Source organism: Astatotilapia calliptera, chromosome 23 (assembly GCF_964374335.1).
Source record: "Astatotilapia calliptera chromosome 23, fAstCal68.1, whole genome shotgun sequence".
NCBI classification, from domain to species: domain Eukaryota; kingdom Metazoa; phylum Chordata; class Actinopteri; order Cichliformes; family Cichlidae; genus Astatotilapia; species Astatotilapia calliptera.
Genome location: NC_137443.1, coordinates 25,247,501 through 25,265,368, shown reverse-complemented (window position 1 = coordinate 25,265,368; position 17,868 = coordinate 25,247,501). Strand labels below are relative to the sequence as shown.

General features: G+C 39.6%; 1 protein-coding gene across 4 annotated transcripts in view; it reads right to left on the bottom strand.

Moving 5' to 3' along the window:
* Positions 1–620: 620 nt before the first annotated feature.
* Positions 621–17,868, bottom strand: part of nhej1 (nonhomologous end-joining factor 1) — a 29,359-nt gene continuing 12,111 nt past the window's right edge. For all 4 annotated transcript variants that reach the window (XM_080297015.1, XM_026158691.2, XM_026158690.2 and 1 more), the window contains exons 7-9: positions 3,706–3,886; positions 1,519–1,628; positions 621–1,228 (exon numbers count right to left, since the gene is read on the bottom strand). In XM_080297015.1, the coding sequence (XP_080153141.1) occupies positions 1,151–1,228; positions 1,519–1,628; positions 3,706–3,886 (369 nt within the window). In that variant the 3' untranslated portion in view covers positions 621–1,150. The remainder of the gene's footprint in view (positions 1,229–1,518; positions 1,629–3,705; positions 3,887–17,868) is intronic.

The following is a 17,868-nucleotide window of genomic DNA, read 5'->3' as shown; positions in this document are numbered from 1 at the left end:
TCTGCCATGTTAAACTTAGAGAAGCTTATAGAGCATTAATTCTATTTCCTGGTTGTATTAATTTAATAAACCCTCATTTACATTCAGAAACATCTGTCTGTGTTGTCTGTCGTGAAAGAGTCGTGAAAGAGGGACAATTCTGATTGGCTGGTATCCAAAGTTACTCTCAGGTATCTCTGATCAACAAATCTGAACACACAGGTGATCAAAGAGACAAAATCATGATGTGATATGATTGATTTTTGCAAATAAACAACCGAAATGGAATTACACAATCCTCATGTTTCACCACCTTCTTTCTTTTGACCATAAAAGCAGCATTTGTCACTTAAATAAATAACAATAATCTGCTCTTTCAGTGGAGAAAACTGCAATTTTTTTTTTTAACAAATGTCTCTCACACAGAAACTCTTTGGAGCCATGCAAGCAAACACTGACTTCTCAAACTAAAACTTCAATAGCATTCCCGACATGCTGCAACACCTTGAGTCAACATCTCACTGAGCCCTGAAAAAGGAGAGCGGCTCCTCTATCGACCGCTGTCTGCTCATTGTGCTCCGACTGTCTGGGTCACGGAGAAAGCAACTACTTAAGATTGGCGGAAAAATAGAAGCCTGAAGTTTTAGTGAAAAGTTGTTGAAGCTTTTATTTTATAACATTAAAAACTTAATATTCCTTCGAAAGCTGTTTTTGAGTTTAATCTCTTATTATGTTCAATTTTTAAAAAAATTCTGTGGTTTACATAACAAATAACAAACATAAACACCCATTAAAAATACATGTATACCTTTAATTGGCAATATGACTTCTTTAAAAACATTTCACACCTAGTTAAAGATACATGAAGGTTAATAGTTTATTAAAACCTAAAAAGAACAAGAAATTACCTACCTACCAGCTGTCAGTCATCAGTACAATCATCAAAAAGAAAACCTGATCCCACAGTGGTTTTTCTATTTCTATTTTTAACAAAAATGGTAAAAATAGAAAAAAGTATTTATTTAATGACACTTTTAGTCTAAAATCTAAACATTTTTAAAAGTAGGTTTGTAAAAATGTCCTCAAGAGTGTAAAAATTCAATAAGAAGTGTTTTTAAAGGACGGCACTTTTTCTAAATTCGTAATTGTGTGTGCGTCCTACTGCTCGAGATCATCTGAACAGGCCCACTTTCTTCTTCTTCGGTTTGGAGGCCGGTCGCTCTGCAGCGGTGGATGTGACAGGAAGAGACTGAGGAAGACAAAAAACACAAAAGGAGGAATGTTTTTCATAGTCTATTTCCAATTTCCTGTTTTTAAAATCACTCAATCTCTTCTTTTTTCTTCCCCAAGGAAGCATTTAAGCAGGAGACGCATTTCACAGTTTATCTGCTGACTTGTAATTTGAATATTGTAGATCCCAGCTGATGAATTTGGATTTAAAATCTCTTTTAATCTCCAGCTTTGTTGCATTTGTTCCCCTACAAATAACCCTAATTGGTCAAATCTTAAAAAAAAAAAAAAAAAAGTCTTCTGTTGTACCTGCTGCATTTTGGGTCTGTTGACCATCTTGGCTCCACGTGTTTCCGGCTCCCCGTTGTTGGTCTGTTTTTCATTCCCATCAGCCGATTCACTGCTGACAGATCCGCCGGCTGAAGGACGAGGATGGAGATGTTTATTAAACTAAATAATGACTCAGAGAAGCACCAACATGTCAAATCTGCCATCAGTAAATCAGGATTAAACTTGCTGCTACTACAACCGATCAGCAATTTCTAGAGATTTCAAAAAAGAAAAAAGAAAACAAAAAAAAAGACCTGCTGCAGGAGTGGACACTAACACCTGCTAGTGTCCACTCGTGGCTGTATGCCCACAGACTCCTATCTTCGAATGTCCAACTCTTTATAGCAGATATAAACATGTCTACAGCCTGATGCAAAGAATTTCATAGTCTCTAAAGATAGTTTAACCCTTGATATTAGATGGATCTCATACCTCACACATTTGGATTTTGCTGAGGCTAAAACTTAGCATCGTTTCCTCTTTGATTGACAGCAGCTGGTTTGCTGCCTAAAGGGTTCATCACAGCTAACTGGAGTCACTAAACTGGACCACTGGAGTGTGTTTGTACTGCTGATGCTTAAACTGATTGTTTTCATTCCAAAGTTACAGTGCTGTGCAAAAGTCTTGATCCACTCCTCATTTCTTTATATTTTGCTTCCAAGCAGCCAGGCTTGCAATTTGTAATTTTTAAAAGTGCTTTTGACCAGTCGCTCTGCCGGCAAAGGTTTTCTTAAGACACTGGCCCCCTTTTCACCAATTTTCAGTTGAGTCCTTATAGCTGATGATTTTCAGAGGAATGATTTTGTATCTTAAGCTATTTAACACTATGACCTATGAATCATCTTAAGCAACTAAAGTGCACTAAACAGACAACTCAGTGAAGAAACCATTTTAAATTGCATCCTCAGACACTTTGTTACTAGCAGCCTGTGACAAAAACACATCATTTGCTCCCATTTTCATGATGTATCAACTCATCAACACAGATCAGCTGATTGGGAGAAAAAACACAAAAAACAAAAAATGATTTGAAGGGATTTTATTCTTCTTTTTTTTTTTCCACTAAAGTTGAAAATGCAAAACCACTGGATAACTTATGGGTGGCTATGTCCATCTTTTATATACAGTTTGTTGTTTTTACACAGGAGAGTTTTTAAAAACAAATGCAGCTGGTTGTTATGACCTGAGCTGACTCCCATATACAGGGGTTTAACTTCTGTACCTGGCATATGTATTTATTACATTGAATAACCTTTATCTCCAATATCTATTAGAAACCATGTCTCACTGCTTCACATTGTTATAAACTAACTTCTGTTCAAACTGAAGGCTGTGACAGATGTTTTAGCACATTATAGGAAACTGAAAATGTAAACTGGTGTTCTGATTTATTTTGCTTCTGTATTTATGAACATTTATTTATATGAACAGTTGTTAGTTGCCCTGTCCTTTACGTTTGCATGTTGTAAACTTCCCCTTTCATTCTTGCCGCCATCTTTCTGTTACAAATCACCCCTGACACGCTTTTAAGTATCTGGTTGACCCCAGATACTTAAGCTCATCTACCTTCACTGTAACACCTGTCTGCCTCTCATTCACACACATATCTTGCTTCTACCAACTTTTATTCATTTTCTCTCCAGTGCATACCTCCACCTATCCAGGCTCTCCTTCATTTGCTCCTTACTGTCATTACAGATCACGGTGTCATCTGCAAACATCATAGTCCATGCAGACTCCTGCCTGACCTCATCTATCAGCTTGTCCATCACTACTGCAAACAGAAGGGGCTCAGAGTCGATCCTTGATCTAAACCCACACCCACCTTCAACCCATCAGTCACTCCTATCACACGGCTTTCCACTCTCTTACAGTCCTCTCTACCACTTCTGATCTCCTCATGCAGTAGGGCAGTTCTTCTCTTGGATTCAACACATTTATTTACTTTTTAGATTTTTGTAATGGATATCAGCCTCAATATGCAAACTGTCATCTGCAAAGTGTGCAGATGTATGCATTCAAAATCAAAAATATACAACCAAAACTATCACAATGCAATTTCTTTGATGAAGATAAAGAGGAAATATTAAATGCTCACATAAACCTGACTAAATCTTTAAATTTGACCATTAAACTTCAGCGCAGTTGTGAAGCTGTAATGTTCACCTGAAGCGTTTAAGACGAGTTCTGGCTCCTTGTTGGCGTGTTCGACCTCCTCAGCAGAGTGCTGCTCCGACAGTTTGCGCTTTCGTGCACTTCCGTGAGTGACGATGGCGGCGTATAGCTCCTGAAGATCGCCATCGAAGCCCAGAGCTTCCTGTTGTTCAGAACAGAGCAGAGGAAGAGCCTGATGGAGAGAAACAGAACGAGGCAAAACCTGCGTGAAAAACTGGCAAAGATTCAAAGTACTTAAAAGTTTCATATGTCTTATTATTTCTCCAGTGTTGTCAGAGGTAAAAATTGTTCAAGCTCCAGATTTTCCTAAATGTGTTATAAACCCTTGAACCTTTCAACAAGGCTTTATGCAAACTCTGAAAGGTGTGATAACGGATATATTAAAACAGGAATTAACCTCCATGCATGAAAAAAAAAAGAAAACAAAAAGATGCTGCTCTTTTAGATGCAATGTAGTTTTAAAAAGTGCAATATGCACTCAGAGATTAAAAAAAGAGGCAGCCATCTACTGTTACTGGTTACGTGGAAAAGGAAAAAGAAGCACAAAGAGGGAGCAAGAACAAAACAAACTATAGAAAAAAAAAAAAAGACTAGGGCCATAACTGATGGAAGATTTACCAAAATGGGATGTTTGAACCTTAAAAACTCCCATGTAAGAATCCTGGACAAGCCCCCAAATTTGTCATAATGCAACTCATGAGCCATGACAAATAACAGGAGAGAGAGACAAAGTGTACCAATTATTAACCAAGAGAAGCAAAATTAAAAACACTAGGACTAAACCAACACTATGGTGGATAGATCGAGAGACCTAAATGCTCCAGATGCTCCCAGTTACACTGATTAAAAGATGGCTAAATGTGACACAGGATCATCACAGTACAAAGGGTGTCTGTTACATAGTACAGCGCCCTGGCATTCCCTCCCATTCTACTCACTCAAATTCATTCAAACTTACTCTAACCACAAATAAGCCAGCAGTCTGAGAGCGAAGTGCTCTGTTGGGGTGATATAGTACTAGTAAGTCTTTAACATACTAAGATGCGACCTGATGATTCAGTGCTTCGAGCTTTAAATTAAATTCTGAATGTAGCAGAAAGTCAGTGAGGACGAACCACTGTTTGAGAAATATACTCTGTCTAGCTATCCTATTTATCTCTGAGAATATTTTTAGCAGAAGCTGCTTTCACATGTCAAGTTAAGGTCAGATATCATCTGGGCCATTCTAACAAATGGATATGTTTTCTTTTAAACCATTCCATTGTTGCCCTGGCTTTATGTTTAGGGTCGTTGTCCTGCTGGAAGGTGAACCTCCGCCCCAGTCTCAAGTCTTTTGCAGACTCCAAGAGGTTTTCTTCCAAGATTGCCCTGTATTTGGCTCCATCCATCTTCCCATCAACTCTGACCAGCTTCCCTGTCCCCGCTGAAGAGAAGCACCCTCAGAGCATGATGCTGCCACCACCATATATGACAGTGGGGATGGTGTGTTCAGAGTGATGTGCAGTGTTAGTTTTCTGCCACACATAGCGTTTTGCATTTTGGCCAAAAAGTTCCATTTTGGTCTCATCTGACCAGAGCACCTTCTTTTTAATGTTTGCTGTGTCGCCCACATGGCTTGTGGCAAACTGCAAAGGGGACTTCTTATGGTTTTCTGTTAACAATGGCTTTCTTCTTGCCACTCTTCCATAAAGGCCAACTTTGTGCAGTGCACGACTAATAGTTGTCCTATGGACAGATTCCCCCACCTGAGCTGTAGATCTCTGCAGCTCGTCCAGAGTCACCATGGGCCTCTTGGCTGCATTTCTGATCAGCGCTCTCCTTGTTCGGCCTGTGAGTTTAGGTGGACGGCCTTGTCTTGGTAGGTTTACAGTTGTGCCATACTCCTTCCATTTCTAAATGATCGCTTGAACAGTGCTCCGTGGGATGTTCAAGGCTTGGGAAATCTTTTTGTAGCATAAGCCTGCTTTAAATATCTTAATAACTTTATCCCTGACCTGTCTGGTGTGTTCTTTGGACTTCATGGTGTTGTTGCTCCCAATATTCTCTTAGACAACCTCTGAGGCCGTCACAGAGCAGCTGTATTTGTACTGACATTAGATTACACACAGGTGCACTCTATTTAGTCATTGGCACTAATCAGGCAATGTCTATGGGCAACTGACTGCACTCAGACCAAAAGGGGCTGAATAATTACGCACACCCCACTTTGCAGTTATTTATTTGAAAAAAAAAATGTTTGGAATCATGTATGATTTTCGTTCCACTTCTCAAGTGTACACCACTTTGTGTTGGTCTTTCACATGGAATTCCAATAAAATTGATTCATGTTGTGGCTGTAATGTGACAAAATGTGGGAAAGTTCAAGGGGGCCGAATACTTTTGCAAGCCACTGTAGTTCGATCCCATCAACAGTTTTGTTTCCAGTCTGCGTAACTCATGAAGCTAAATATTTAAATATCTACAGTTTCCCAGTTTCCGGACCCTAGGTACACAAATGATGCTTCAAACTCCGCAGTGTCCTGTCTAGTATTAACTGATGAAGGACCATAACCAATAAACAGAAACTTTCTTTTTGCTCAGCCTGAGTTTACCTTAAGGCTGAGCTTGGAATATGAGCTGGTTGATTATCAAGCAGAGGGTTAGGGTCTCATGAGGTAAAGCTGGAGATTTTAAGCAATGTCTCGCATACCTTGGACACTAGGTTGTGAATGTTATAACTAAAACTAAGGTAAAGCCTTCAATTTATGGAGAACCCATCAGAGTGTTTCTCTGACAGAGTCTCTTTATCCAATACTAGATTTCCCCATTTCTTCATCAGTAAGATATGCTGCCACTTCACTTAGAGTATGTAGACTCTTTGAAATATTCCTCTGATCTAAAGCTAAATATCAGCTATATTCTGAGAAATGCTAGTACTCAATAACTAGCTTGAAAATGTAGAATTATTCTTACTGAGAAACAAATGCAGTTTACAGACTAATTCCCTGCTTCAATTTTGGTGCACACCACGCTGAGATATGACAAGTTTTCAGCTAATACCTCGTTGGGAATCACCTTGTTGGTGCAAAAATAGCATTTTATGTCTGTCAAATTGTGTTATCTTTGACATTTTTCAGAAATTCAACTAAGGAAAAGGGAACAAATAATGTGCTTTTGTGACAGGGTGCTAAGTAACTGGCATTGAATACATGCAGTTTTTCTGCATGTATAGCTAGCATGTCAGGTGCCTCACTTGGAATTTTTATTCCAAATAACTAAATTAAAAATCAACTAAACAGCGTTTTATGGATCATAAAGTCTGAAATTCTTAAACTGGAAGTGGTTTTATGTGTCAGGGGGATGATTTTATATGTTTTTTTTTAAATTCCTGACTGCTTAAAGTAATAAAAAGTGAACATCTGAGTCATTTCTCAGGTATTTTTATATTTCTATTTTGATTTTCCTGTTGCCTGCCACTAGCTTTCCTTAATATAACATAAGATCCCCAAGAAGTTTAAATTTTGTCATTAGTTTTAATTCTCCATTTATTATTTCAGTAAATCTTAAATATGCTTTATATTACTTTTACAGGAGTACACTCAGTTTTCCCACCTTAAAACCTTTTAAGCCTACTCAACAACAAACTTGGAAGGGCAAGTCACAGTTATGTGTCTTTATTTTTAGACTCTGATGAGATTTTGCAAGTTTCAGGTGTTAGTTTTCACCCTGCCCCTTCCATTAATTAAAGCTGATAAATCAATAGAAGTGACTTGCAGCCCCTGCCTTTGGGGCATATTTGCTTTATGGCCCTGCTGTGTGGAGTCACATGTCTGAGGTGTGATTGAGGGTGTGTCGGGGTTGCGATAAGCCTCTAATCAAAGCTACATTATTGGCCCAGCTGACTGCAGGTAGAGCGGCGAGCAGTAACAACAGAAACACACACACAAACACACACACTCTGTCTGACAGATAAGGCTTCAGGTAAACTCCTGTGACATTATGCGAACGCACGGCTGGCACATAGAAAAACACTCACCATTCAATAAATCCTTCTTTTTCTCTCAAATGGAGGACAAACTCTCCAAATTAGCTCCTCAAATATTGACCAGGAGAAATTGGTGGTCTCCCCGCTCGCTGTCAGAGCAGAGGGGCTCCTAAACACACTTTGGTCAGGTTTCGAGGTTTCACATTGATTTATTTTCGTTATTTGTTTGTTTAAATATCGTAAAAATAAATGTACACTCTGGCGAGGCTTATTTCTGCTTTGGGCACAGAGAAACCAATGTGCTGAGGGGAGAGAAAGCAGGAGAAAGCAGACCTTATTCTCTTGCTTTTTTATTCACCTTCTCCCTCCCTTCTCCTCTTCCTCCTCCTCCTCTCAAGCTGCAAACCAACTCACTTCATATTAATTGATGTGAAATGCTGAAATCAATTTGTTGGATCCGGAGGCCCCGAAGCGCCAAAATCAAATGTTAAAACTAGTTTAAATCCCTCCTCTTTGCTCCATGGAAGGTGTCACAAAAAGCAGATGAATTTTAATTCGATTTTAACAGAACAATGCGTCAACATAAAGAGGCTTAGTTTCAGCCTCCACCACTAAGTGTTAATGGCACACTGCGAGAACTGATGTGTATAAAATGCTAAAATATTGATGCTAAAAGCCTTACTTAATGTGGCTTCATTGCTTCATATACATTTTACTTGTTGTTAGTAAAAATGTAACTATATTTACCATTTTTATATACGATTCTTTCAGCTGCCCTTCCTGATGCAACCAGAGATTTGAGTCCTTATCACACCAGTTACTTGTAATATAGAGACTCAGCACATTTTCATTTTATATAATATTATACATCATTAGAGATAGAGACTAACAGTCCTGTTGGATTGGTGATAAAGCAATAAATTGCTGCTAACTTTACTAAAACATTCAGTACTGATGCCGCTTGTCACTTAAAGTGTTCATTTTTATTCATCAAGCAGAAGCCTCCAGCGTTTAAACAAGTAAAACTTACACTGAACTGTCAAAAGCTGCAATTCCTGTAATGGCCACCTGAAGCTGACTCCAAACATTGAATCAGTCTCCATAGACTCATGTTAAAATGCTCAACTTCACACCAGAAAAAAAAAAAAACATCCTTACAGCCTGCTACAAAAAATGGTTTTAGTCTGTCATGTTAAATGAAAATTATATTATTAAAATTCTGAGTTATAAACTATGGATGTTGACAATTTCATATCAGATCATTTGTATGTCAAAAAAGAAAATTGGAAAGAAACAACACAAGCTTAGGCTGCTGCCCCCGCGACCCGGCCTCGGATAAAGCGGATGAAGATGGATGGATGGACAACACAAACAGCAACCTCTATGAAAAAAAGAAGAACTACTGAAATCTGCAGTTCCTTTAATATCTACTGGAAGCTCTAATAGTCAGTCCCCATAAACTCACATATTTTTTCAGGTTTAAATTCTCGGTTTATTAACCTGTTTAGTTGAATTTATTTCTGATGCGTTTAGTTCCCTCAGTGTCCCCTGTCTGTTCCTTCCTCTGCCTCGTCTTTCTATGTTTTTTTTAAATCGATGTCCAATAGTTTCCATTACCCGTTTCTAGTTCCCCTGTTGTTTCCAATCCTGAAAAGTTCTCAGTTTAAAAACAGTCCCAACTTTCACTTTTCCACCTCCTTTGTTCTCTTTTGTGTCCTTTTGTTTATTTTATTGAGTGTTTTAAAAAAGTTTCTTTTTTTACCCGTCTTTTGGTCTGTGCCTTTTACCTTATCTTAATGATAACTGATTGCTTTCAGTCAAAGTCAATGCAGTTGTTTGTTTGTTTTTTTTGTTTGTTTGTTTTTTTTTGGGGGGGGGTTATTGATTTATTTCTGGTGTGTACAAATTAGCTTCCATACTTCTGTATTTGAGGAACGGCACGAATGTGACTCCCGAGGTGTGAACACAGCAACCGCAGGATTGTTATCTTCTGTTGTTGGCAAGAAAAGAAAACAGCAGACAAGGAATAAAAAAGGAGATTACAGCAGGTCAATAACCTCTTGACCATTTTGTAGAGCTAAGCTCGGGAAAGCTCCTCCCTGCTATTGTGATAGAGCAAAGTCCACGAGGAGAAGGAACGCTCACCTGGAGGCCATGCCTCCTGAGCCCCTCCCCCATGGCTGCCCTACAGTAAAGCATCATGTGTGGGGAAGGCGATGAGAGGACGGGTGGAAGAGTTGGCAGCGTGCTGGTGTTTCTCTATTATTAGCAGGTAAACAGCTCTGATTTTAGACAAGTCGCTGCTGCAGTTTTTTAAGAGGAGGGGTATGGTGCCTCAGAGTCTCACACTCACTCTCCCTCATCCTCCCCAACCTCATGTTTACGCTCACCTCATTCCTCTCGACCTCGTTTTCTCTCATCGTGACCTCAACTTCCTGCCCCGAATCCCAGAAATCGTATGTTTGAACCCTGAACACTCACACTCACATCCTCTGGAAACAAAAGGCACATTTAAATTGATGAATGAGTCCTGACTAATCAGCAAAAAAAAGAAAAAGAAAGAAAATAAAATCTAAAAAGCTGCAACTACAATCTCAAGATCTGCACAGAATGACGTCTAAGTCAGGTGATTCACTGGTATTTCTGCTAATTGGGCGTCTAACAAAACAAGTAACAACGAATTGGCCTGAGCTCTTCTAAAGTCTTTCAGACTCTCCTTTTTCCCCTCCGGCTCCCTTAAAACACTAATATCAACTGTTGAAATCTGCTTAAAGCACTACTGTCCACACAAAGAAATTACTTAAAGTCTACGTATTTTTCTATTTTTTCAATTTTCCAGGTCTAAATTTGGACCTTCATAGTCATTCTACAGTTTCCCCTCATGCTGATAACAAGGATGCATTTATAGAATCTTTTCAGGTAATAATACAATGTCCTTGTCTACTGACACCCGAGCTAAATTACTAACGTATAATCCTCACTGAGGTGTTTATGTGCATAACTTTGTTAAATAAATAAATAATAAATCTGCAGTAAAGGAAAAGGGTGGAGTGCCCACTCCGGGTCGGGGATGAGTTCCTGCCCCAAGTGGAGGAGTTTAAGTATCTCGCGGTCTTGTTCGCGAGATATGGGAGAAGGGAGCGGGAGATCGACAGACTGATTGGTGCAGCGGCTGGCCTCTCCCTTAGAGATAGGGTGAGAAGTTTGGCCATTCGGGAGGGGCTCAGAGTAGAGCCGCTGCTCCTCTACATCGAAAAGAGCCAGTTGAGGTGGTTCAGGCATCTGACAAGGATGCCCCCTGGGTGCCTCCTGGGCAAGGTTTTCTGGGATGAGGCCCCGGGCAGACCCAGGACACGCTGGAGAGATTACATGTTTCGGCTGGCCCGGATAAGCTGGAGGAGGTGGCGGCTGGGGAGAGGGAGGTCTGGGCTTCTCTGCTTAGGCTGCTGCCCCTGCGACCCGGCCCTGGATAAGCGGAAGAAAATGGATGGATGGATGCTCTCAATCTCGCTCTAAGTGCATCTCCTCACACACAGAGTGGCACACACAGAGGCCGGAGTAATGAGGACATCGTGTTACCTTTAAGGGCAATAACAACTTCTCAAGTGTTAGGCCCAATATGATGACATAGCGAGAAGTCAACAAGTAAAGCGTCATCTGAGCCTTTCAGCAGTCGTGCCGATTGTGAATGTCAGTCAAAACGTTTCACAAAAGCTTCTGACCCTTATTTTGGTTCTCCCGCTGATATGTTGAAATAAAAGCACAGAACAACATAGAAATGAAACAAATAGATGATAAATGGACTGGTTCTCAGAAAGCGTGTTTCCATTCTGCTTGAGCACTCACAGCACTTTATACTACATGCCTCATTCACCCATTCATATGCCTTTTCTACCTAAGTGCTTTCTATCTAACATTCACACACATTCACAGTCAGATGAATGCATCGGAGAGCACCTCGGGGCTAGTATCTTGCCCAAAACCTACTGGTAAAAAAAATAAATAAATGCATCGTACAGCTTTACATAAATCCCAGGGTCTTGTCTGCTCTGACATTATCCACACCTTCACTTCATTTACCTTTTACCTCTGCACGTCCTCAGTGACCGCTCACTGTCGTCACGCCTCCCCTTAGGCTGATGTTAAAAGTTAACACAAAGCTGAACACTCACACTGATTTGTCAGCTGGGAAACTCAATTGGATTCCTCATAAGAGCTCATGCAAACTTTCCATCAAGACTTTCCGGAAGACGCATGAATGCATGCATATGGCTCCTGAATAAACACGCAGTATTTATGTTGATGGAATTTAATCTCTCTTTTCTGTATATTTTCGGATGTTTACACTCATCGACTGGACTTTTTTCCCCCCTTTCAGTTAACAACTTGTATGTTCAATAGTTTTAAAGCACAGTGAAGTATCTTATCAGATTTTGCCAGATTTTCTTTTTTATGTTTTCAAGTATAAATATCTGTATGGCTCTCCAAAATCCTCAGAGAGCAACTTTGTTCTCTCCACCATCAGCAGAGTCCAATGATAGGGAGTACATTCGCTCGCAGATGCACAAACACAGCTGCAAGCAAATATTAGACATCTTTCCAAGTCTGCCTGCAAAGCCGATGCATTAAAGTGCATGTCTCGGTAGATGAGTTTGCCGGTTCATGTATTTTATACCTTCGATTGTCAGAGGTCGCTTAAAACCCTAGCGGACCCGTGAATTCTCTGTCAACTTTTGTTTCAGTGTTTTGGAGTGAATTAGTCAAGCTCACACCTGACAAAAGCTGATACTGAACCATAAACTCTTTTTCTTGATGAAAGCTCCTCAATTTAGAGCCGTTTCAGGTCCAGCTTGATGCCTTGCATGCTTACTCCATGCTGCTCTAAATGGGCTTATGAACTGCAAGAGTCAGCAGTCGCAAACTGCACCCAATGTGTTCACATGCCAATAAACTCTACTGCTTCTGCCGCTGCCGAGTTTTGTGCCCCTGCTCTCATGTTGCTTGCAGGCTCGTGATGTCTTTGCGGGATGCTGCTCTCGGCCGGTCCAGGCTGGGACACAGCCCAGAGACCAGCAGCTGAAGAGGGAGGAAGCAGCCAGGCCACAGAGGGCCTAATTACAGACCCAGATCAGGGACAACCCTGTGGAAACTGTGCGCAACTGACAGAAGACGCAGGAGGATCTACTGTACGTACATGGTTTTGTTATGCAGGCTTTTGCTCCTTACGTAAAGAGGACAAACTGCGGCTGTAGATAATGATTATTTTCATTACATGATTAATAATGTAGTCTGTGTCGAAAAATAGCACCATCACAAGTTCCCAGTGCCCAAGAGATGTTTCCACAAAGCCAAAGGTATTCAGTTTGCAGTGATACAAGCCAGAAACAAGCAGCAATTCCTCACATGTGAGGAGCTAAAGGTAGAGGTATTTTCTTCAGTGGCTGCTAATGGCTATGAGAATTTCAACTTTTCATCAGTCCTTCCATATATGCTCCTTTCAAGAAAAGAAAAATTTTTATATATATATATATATATATATATATATATATATATATATATATATATATATATATATATATATATATATATATATATATATTTATTTGAGTTTTAATTTTGTCAGTACTAAACAGTTTCCATTTGAGTCCAGTGCCTTCAGCTTGACAGAAACCTGAAGCAAAGAAAGTTTTCTCTGATTGTAGGGCCATTACCTTACAATATGAGGCGCCTTGAGGCAACTGTTGTTATGATGTGGTGTTTAATGAATATAATTGAATTCAATTGACGTTCCAGCCATGTATTCCAACCCTAACCATAACCTTATTCCTAACCATAACCAGCGCTTTAATGACGTGAAATAGTGTTTTCCAAAGCGATTTGAGAAAAATGAACGTACATGTGTTGACTGATTCCAAACAATTCTCATATTTCCTAATTTTTCTGATCTCGTCCTTTAGGAACGTGCTGGGTGCCTGGAAGCGTAACATGTTGGCGATTTGTCACCTAGCGTAAAATATTACTCCTCGGGAGTGAGAACATGTTGAATGGAAAGTGCTCGAGTCAAAGGCACCCAATTTCTTTTAGGTTCATGAAGATGTTTCACCTCTTATCTGAAAGGCTTCTTGAGTTTTAAAAGCTGGTGGGGAGTGCCAGGCTTATATAAACTCTAGTGGGGTCGTCACCTTTGATGTGGTTCAAGCCACTTTCCAGCCTACCATCTCATGAGTAAGGTCACAAGTGCTGAGGTGGCAATGGTGGTTAAATCTCCCAAGAAGCCAGTTTTTGTACGTGGGTATTGCTGGGTCTGATATGCACCAGGATGACTTTCTACCACATCAGGGGAGGATGATGATGATGATGTTCTGTTCTTCACTGGTTCATGTCTAAAGGTCTTCACTGACTTAATGGAGGTCAAGTTTATGTTTGAAGTGCAATGACTAGAGGTGGGACTAGTATTATATTGTCAAGTGTCTCACCTGATAATATAATACTATCACAATATTTCACTCCTGATACTATGTTATTGAAATTTTTAGCATTCTGCGACATGCTGAGTTTTTACAATAACAGATGTTGTGATTTATCACCTTTCTTCAACTGCAAATTACATCCTCGAAGTTAAACTTTGTCCATATCCGCTTTATCCAATAAGATAACGTTATCTCCCTTCAGTTATTTTTTTGATGCAAAAAGAGATTGTCAAGCAGAACAACACGTTCACTAAAAACCTGCCATAAATGTTGCCATAAGACAGAGTCAGTCTCCTATCAGTCTGTTATCAGACCGATATCAAACTGATAACAGTCTGGGAGTAAATGGGGTCAAGCTGGCAATTGCATGCAATCTATTCTGATAATACAATAATTATCGGGGATCATCAAATCATCAAATATAACATGTGTTGCTGTCTACATAGACAGAAATTCACATTTAACTATCACATTTGCACTCAGCCACCTTCCTGTTCTATAGAAATATAACTAAAATGCAACCAGCCGTCAGCTAGCTGAATGGAGTCTTGTTGAGTTTCTTATTAACAAAAACTCATTCAGACTAAAGACAACATCTTGGCAGTCTCTTCGCATTTGCATTGCATAAATTAGACAGCAACTACTTGCAAGCCTTCAGCGCAATCTGTCAGAGTGATTGCAGTCAGTCCAAGTCAGACTGCAACTGTTTGCAGAAAGGTTGCTTCCTATCAGGTGGGATGAGCCCTCTTGTTTGTAGTATTCCCAGAATTCATTTAATAAAATATCAATATTTGGTGTCCCTGTACTGATACAATATTACAATGTAGAATATTGCGGTACTATGCTGTATCAATTTTTTCCCCCCTACCTCTACAGAGTATGTGTGTAACACCGATTTACACATCCTGAGAGAATGGTTACTGTCACATTTTCTTGTACAAAAACTTGTGAAGCACCCGTAATGTTATAGATAAAATGACTCCGCTGACACAAGTTACTGTCTGCGAAGGTTCTCAGTGATCCAGGTCATTGTAGTCTAAGGAGCTTGGAAAGAAAAGCATCTGGACTCCTTTAAGTTTCTTGAAGACGTTTCACCTCTCATCCTAGAAGCTTCTTCAGTCCTAAGAGCAACTGGTGGAGGGTCCCAGATTTTTAAGCCCTATTGAGAGTGTCCCTATGAGGGTTGTGAAAGATAGATGGCTAATTTCAGTCCTCTATGTCCACTGTGAATGATCATCTTTGAAAAGAGGGCGGGGCTTTAAGACACCAACTGTCTGCCATCTATAATCGAGTTTTGTGATACCTTCCCAGACACCTTAACGCCCGCTTACATCTTGGGTAATTTGATCTTAGTAAGTCACATGATAGGGTGGGGCAAGGTCTCACAATGTGTTCACCCGAAACTTTGGCTGATGGTGACCCACGCCCGTTTTCACACCTTGGCTCGTGTGATTAGGCAGAGGATCCATAGGGGGTCCACAGCCCTCGTAAGGACACTCCCAATAGGGCTAAAAAAAAATCCGTGACTCTCCATGAATTGCTCTTAGAACTGAAGAAGCTCTGATGAGAGGTGAAACATCTTCAAGAAGCTTTTCTTTTCAAGCTCCTTAGACACAAGTTACTCTATTAAAATAAATAAATGCAACTTTGTCCACAGTCTAAAAAACAACAAAATAAATGAACTAATTATGCAACAAAGACCAGAGAATCAGGAGAAGATGTCCGGTGAACATCTAGCCATTAATATTTATTTAAAGTCTGCTTCACAAACAGACACTAAGACAGACAGTTTTACATTACGGACATTGAAAACTGTCAAAATGAGAACATATTTCAGATATTTAAATACTCTGAGTGTTTGAAATAAGTATTTGAGATATTTCACCTTTTCTAATCAGATTTAGTTTGAAACAGAAGCATACACGTAACGGTGAATCTGATGACTTCACTGGTGGGAATTCCAGGATGTGTGTGTTTTATATTTATATATATATATATATATATATATATATATATATATATATATATATATATATATATATATATATATATATATTTTTTTTTTTTTTTTTACATTTTATTTTTCCTTCTCTATCCATCCACAAGGTTTGTTGCAGAGACACCATTCAAGCAACAACTGGGTTACCAGCAGGGTGAATGCCATTATTGCCCATTCTAGCCCTCCCTATTCCATATGCCATATTTGATGTGCATTCTGACTGGCTGACTGTGATTCCTGACTCTCACTGAGTGAAACAGCTAGTAAAGAATGCCAGCAAATATGAGCTAACTACTTGTCGAATGGTAGTAAAACTTTAAAAAGTGTGACACAAACTAGGAATGGAGACCGTTTCCTCTGAAAGTAAAAGTTGCTCCTTTTGAAACTTGTCGGCTGCAGTGCTGAGGAACAGCTTTTACTTTGAAGGTGAAGCTTCTACATTTTTGGTCTGCAGCACACTTTTCACATTTTCACTACAGCTCTGAGATCAGCTGGACAGTGTTTGTAGACAAGTCTGCCACTTCCATGCAAACTATGACTGCACCAATATGCTAGCAACCAAAGCAAGCAGGAGGAGGTTTGTGCCAACGGTTTGCAGAATACATATTTTTCCATAGCAACAGGTGGTTGCCAGGGGGCTACTGACTGGTCTGTAGGCCTGTGTTTTTGTGGCTTTAGAAGTCATTTTTCCCTGTTGCTGCCCTCAACCTTCAATCACAACAGGTCAAGGAATACTAATTTTTCCCTCATGACTGGTGGTTGCCAAATGGTTGCAGACCAGTCTGTAGGCCTGTGCTACTTAACTAAAATGTTGGTGTTAAATGATAAAAGCATACTGAAATATATTATTCACCCAAAATTCACCCGGAATTTTACTGAAACATAGAAAATTTGTTTTAAAAGAAGTAACAGGCAAGCAGGCAACACTCATTTTCATATGGAAATGACTAAAAGCCTCAGTAAATGACATCATATTATTTTTATCTGTAAAATTTTCTGATAAATGTAAACAAAACCATAAAAAAAAAAAATTGTAGAAATAAAGACACTATTCAGTCATTTTAGTTGCTACAATAGCTCGGTCACTAACCAAGCAAAAACACTGGAAACAACTGAATATCGAGTCTTTAGATATCACCAAGAATATCAGGTTGAATACGGTGACCAAGAAGCTAAATATTCTCCATCACTTTGCTGCTGAAGAGTGTAAATGCTGCCTCTTTCTAGCCTCGCCTACTTACCACGTAGCCCCTGAATTCCTCAGGTCCATGACACAAAGTGCCGCACACCGCTGTTTATGAGCACAACGGTCAATGATTTACAGAGGAGAGACGTAAAGAGAGAAAAACCTTTCTCACCTTCCTCAAATCCTTCTTTCCTCCTGCTCCTACAATAACTGTCTTGTTTTCTCAGCCTCACATATGAAATTATAGAGTCCGGCGCGCCTCCACAGCAAAGAGAAAACAGATACAGATGTTAAAACACACGGTTGCTTCTTCTAGATCTTCAGTTAAGATACATGTTGGATTATTTAGAGTCCTGGTGATGTATTATAGACTGTTAATCACTCAAGGCAGACTTTATCATGTCTTACATTCTTTTTATTGAAAGGCTTTTGTATATAATTTAAAGTACCTCGTGTGTTTTTGACTTTTCCTTCACACCCCCCCCCCCCCTTTGTTTTCCAGTTTGATATGGTAACGCAAAATTACCATAAAACT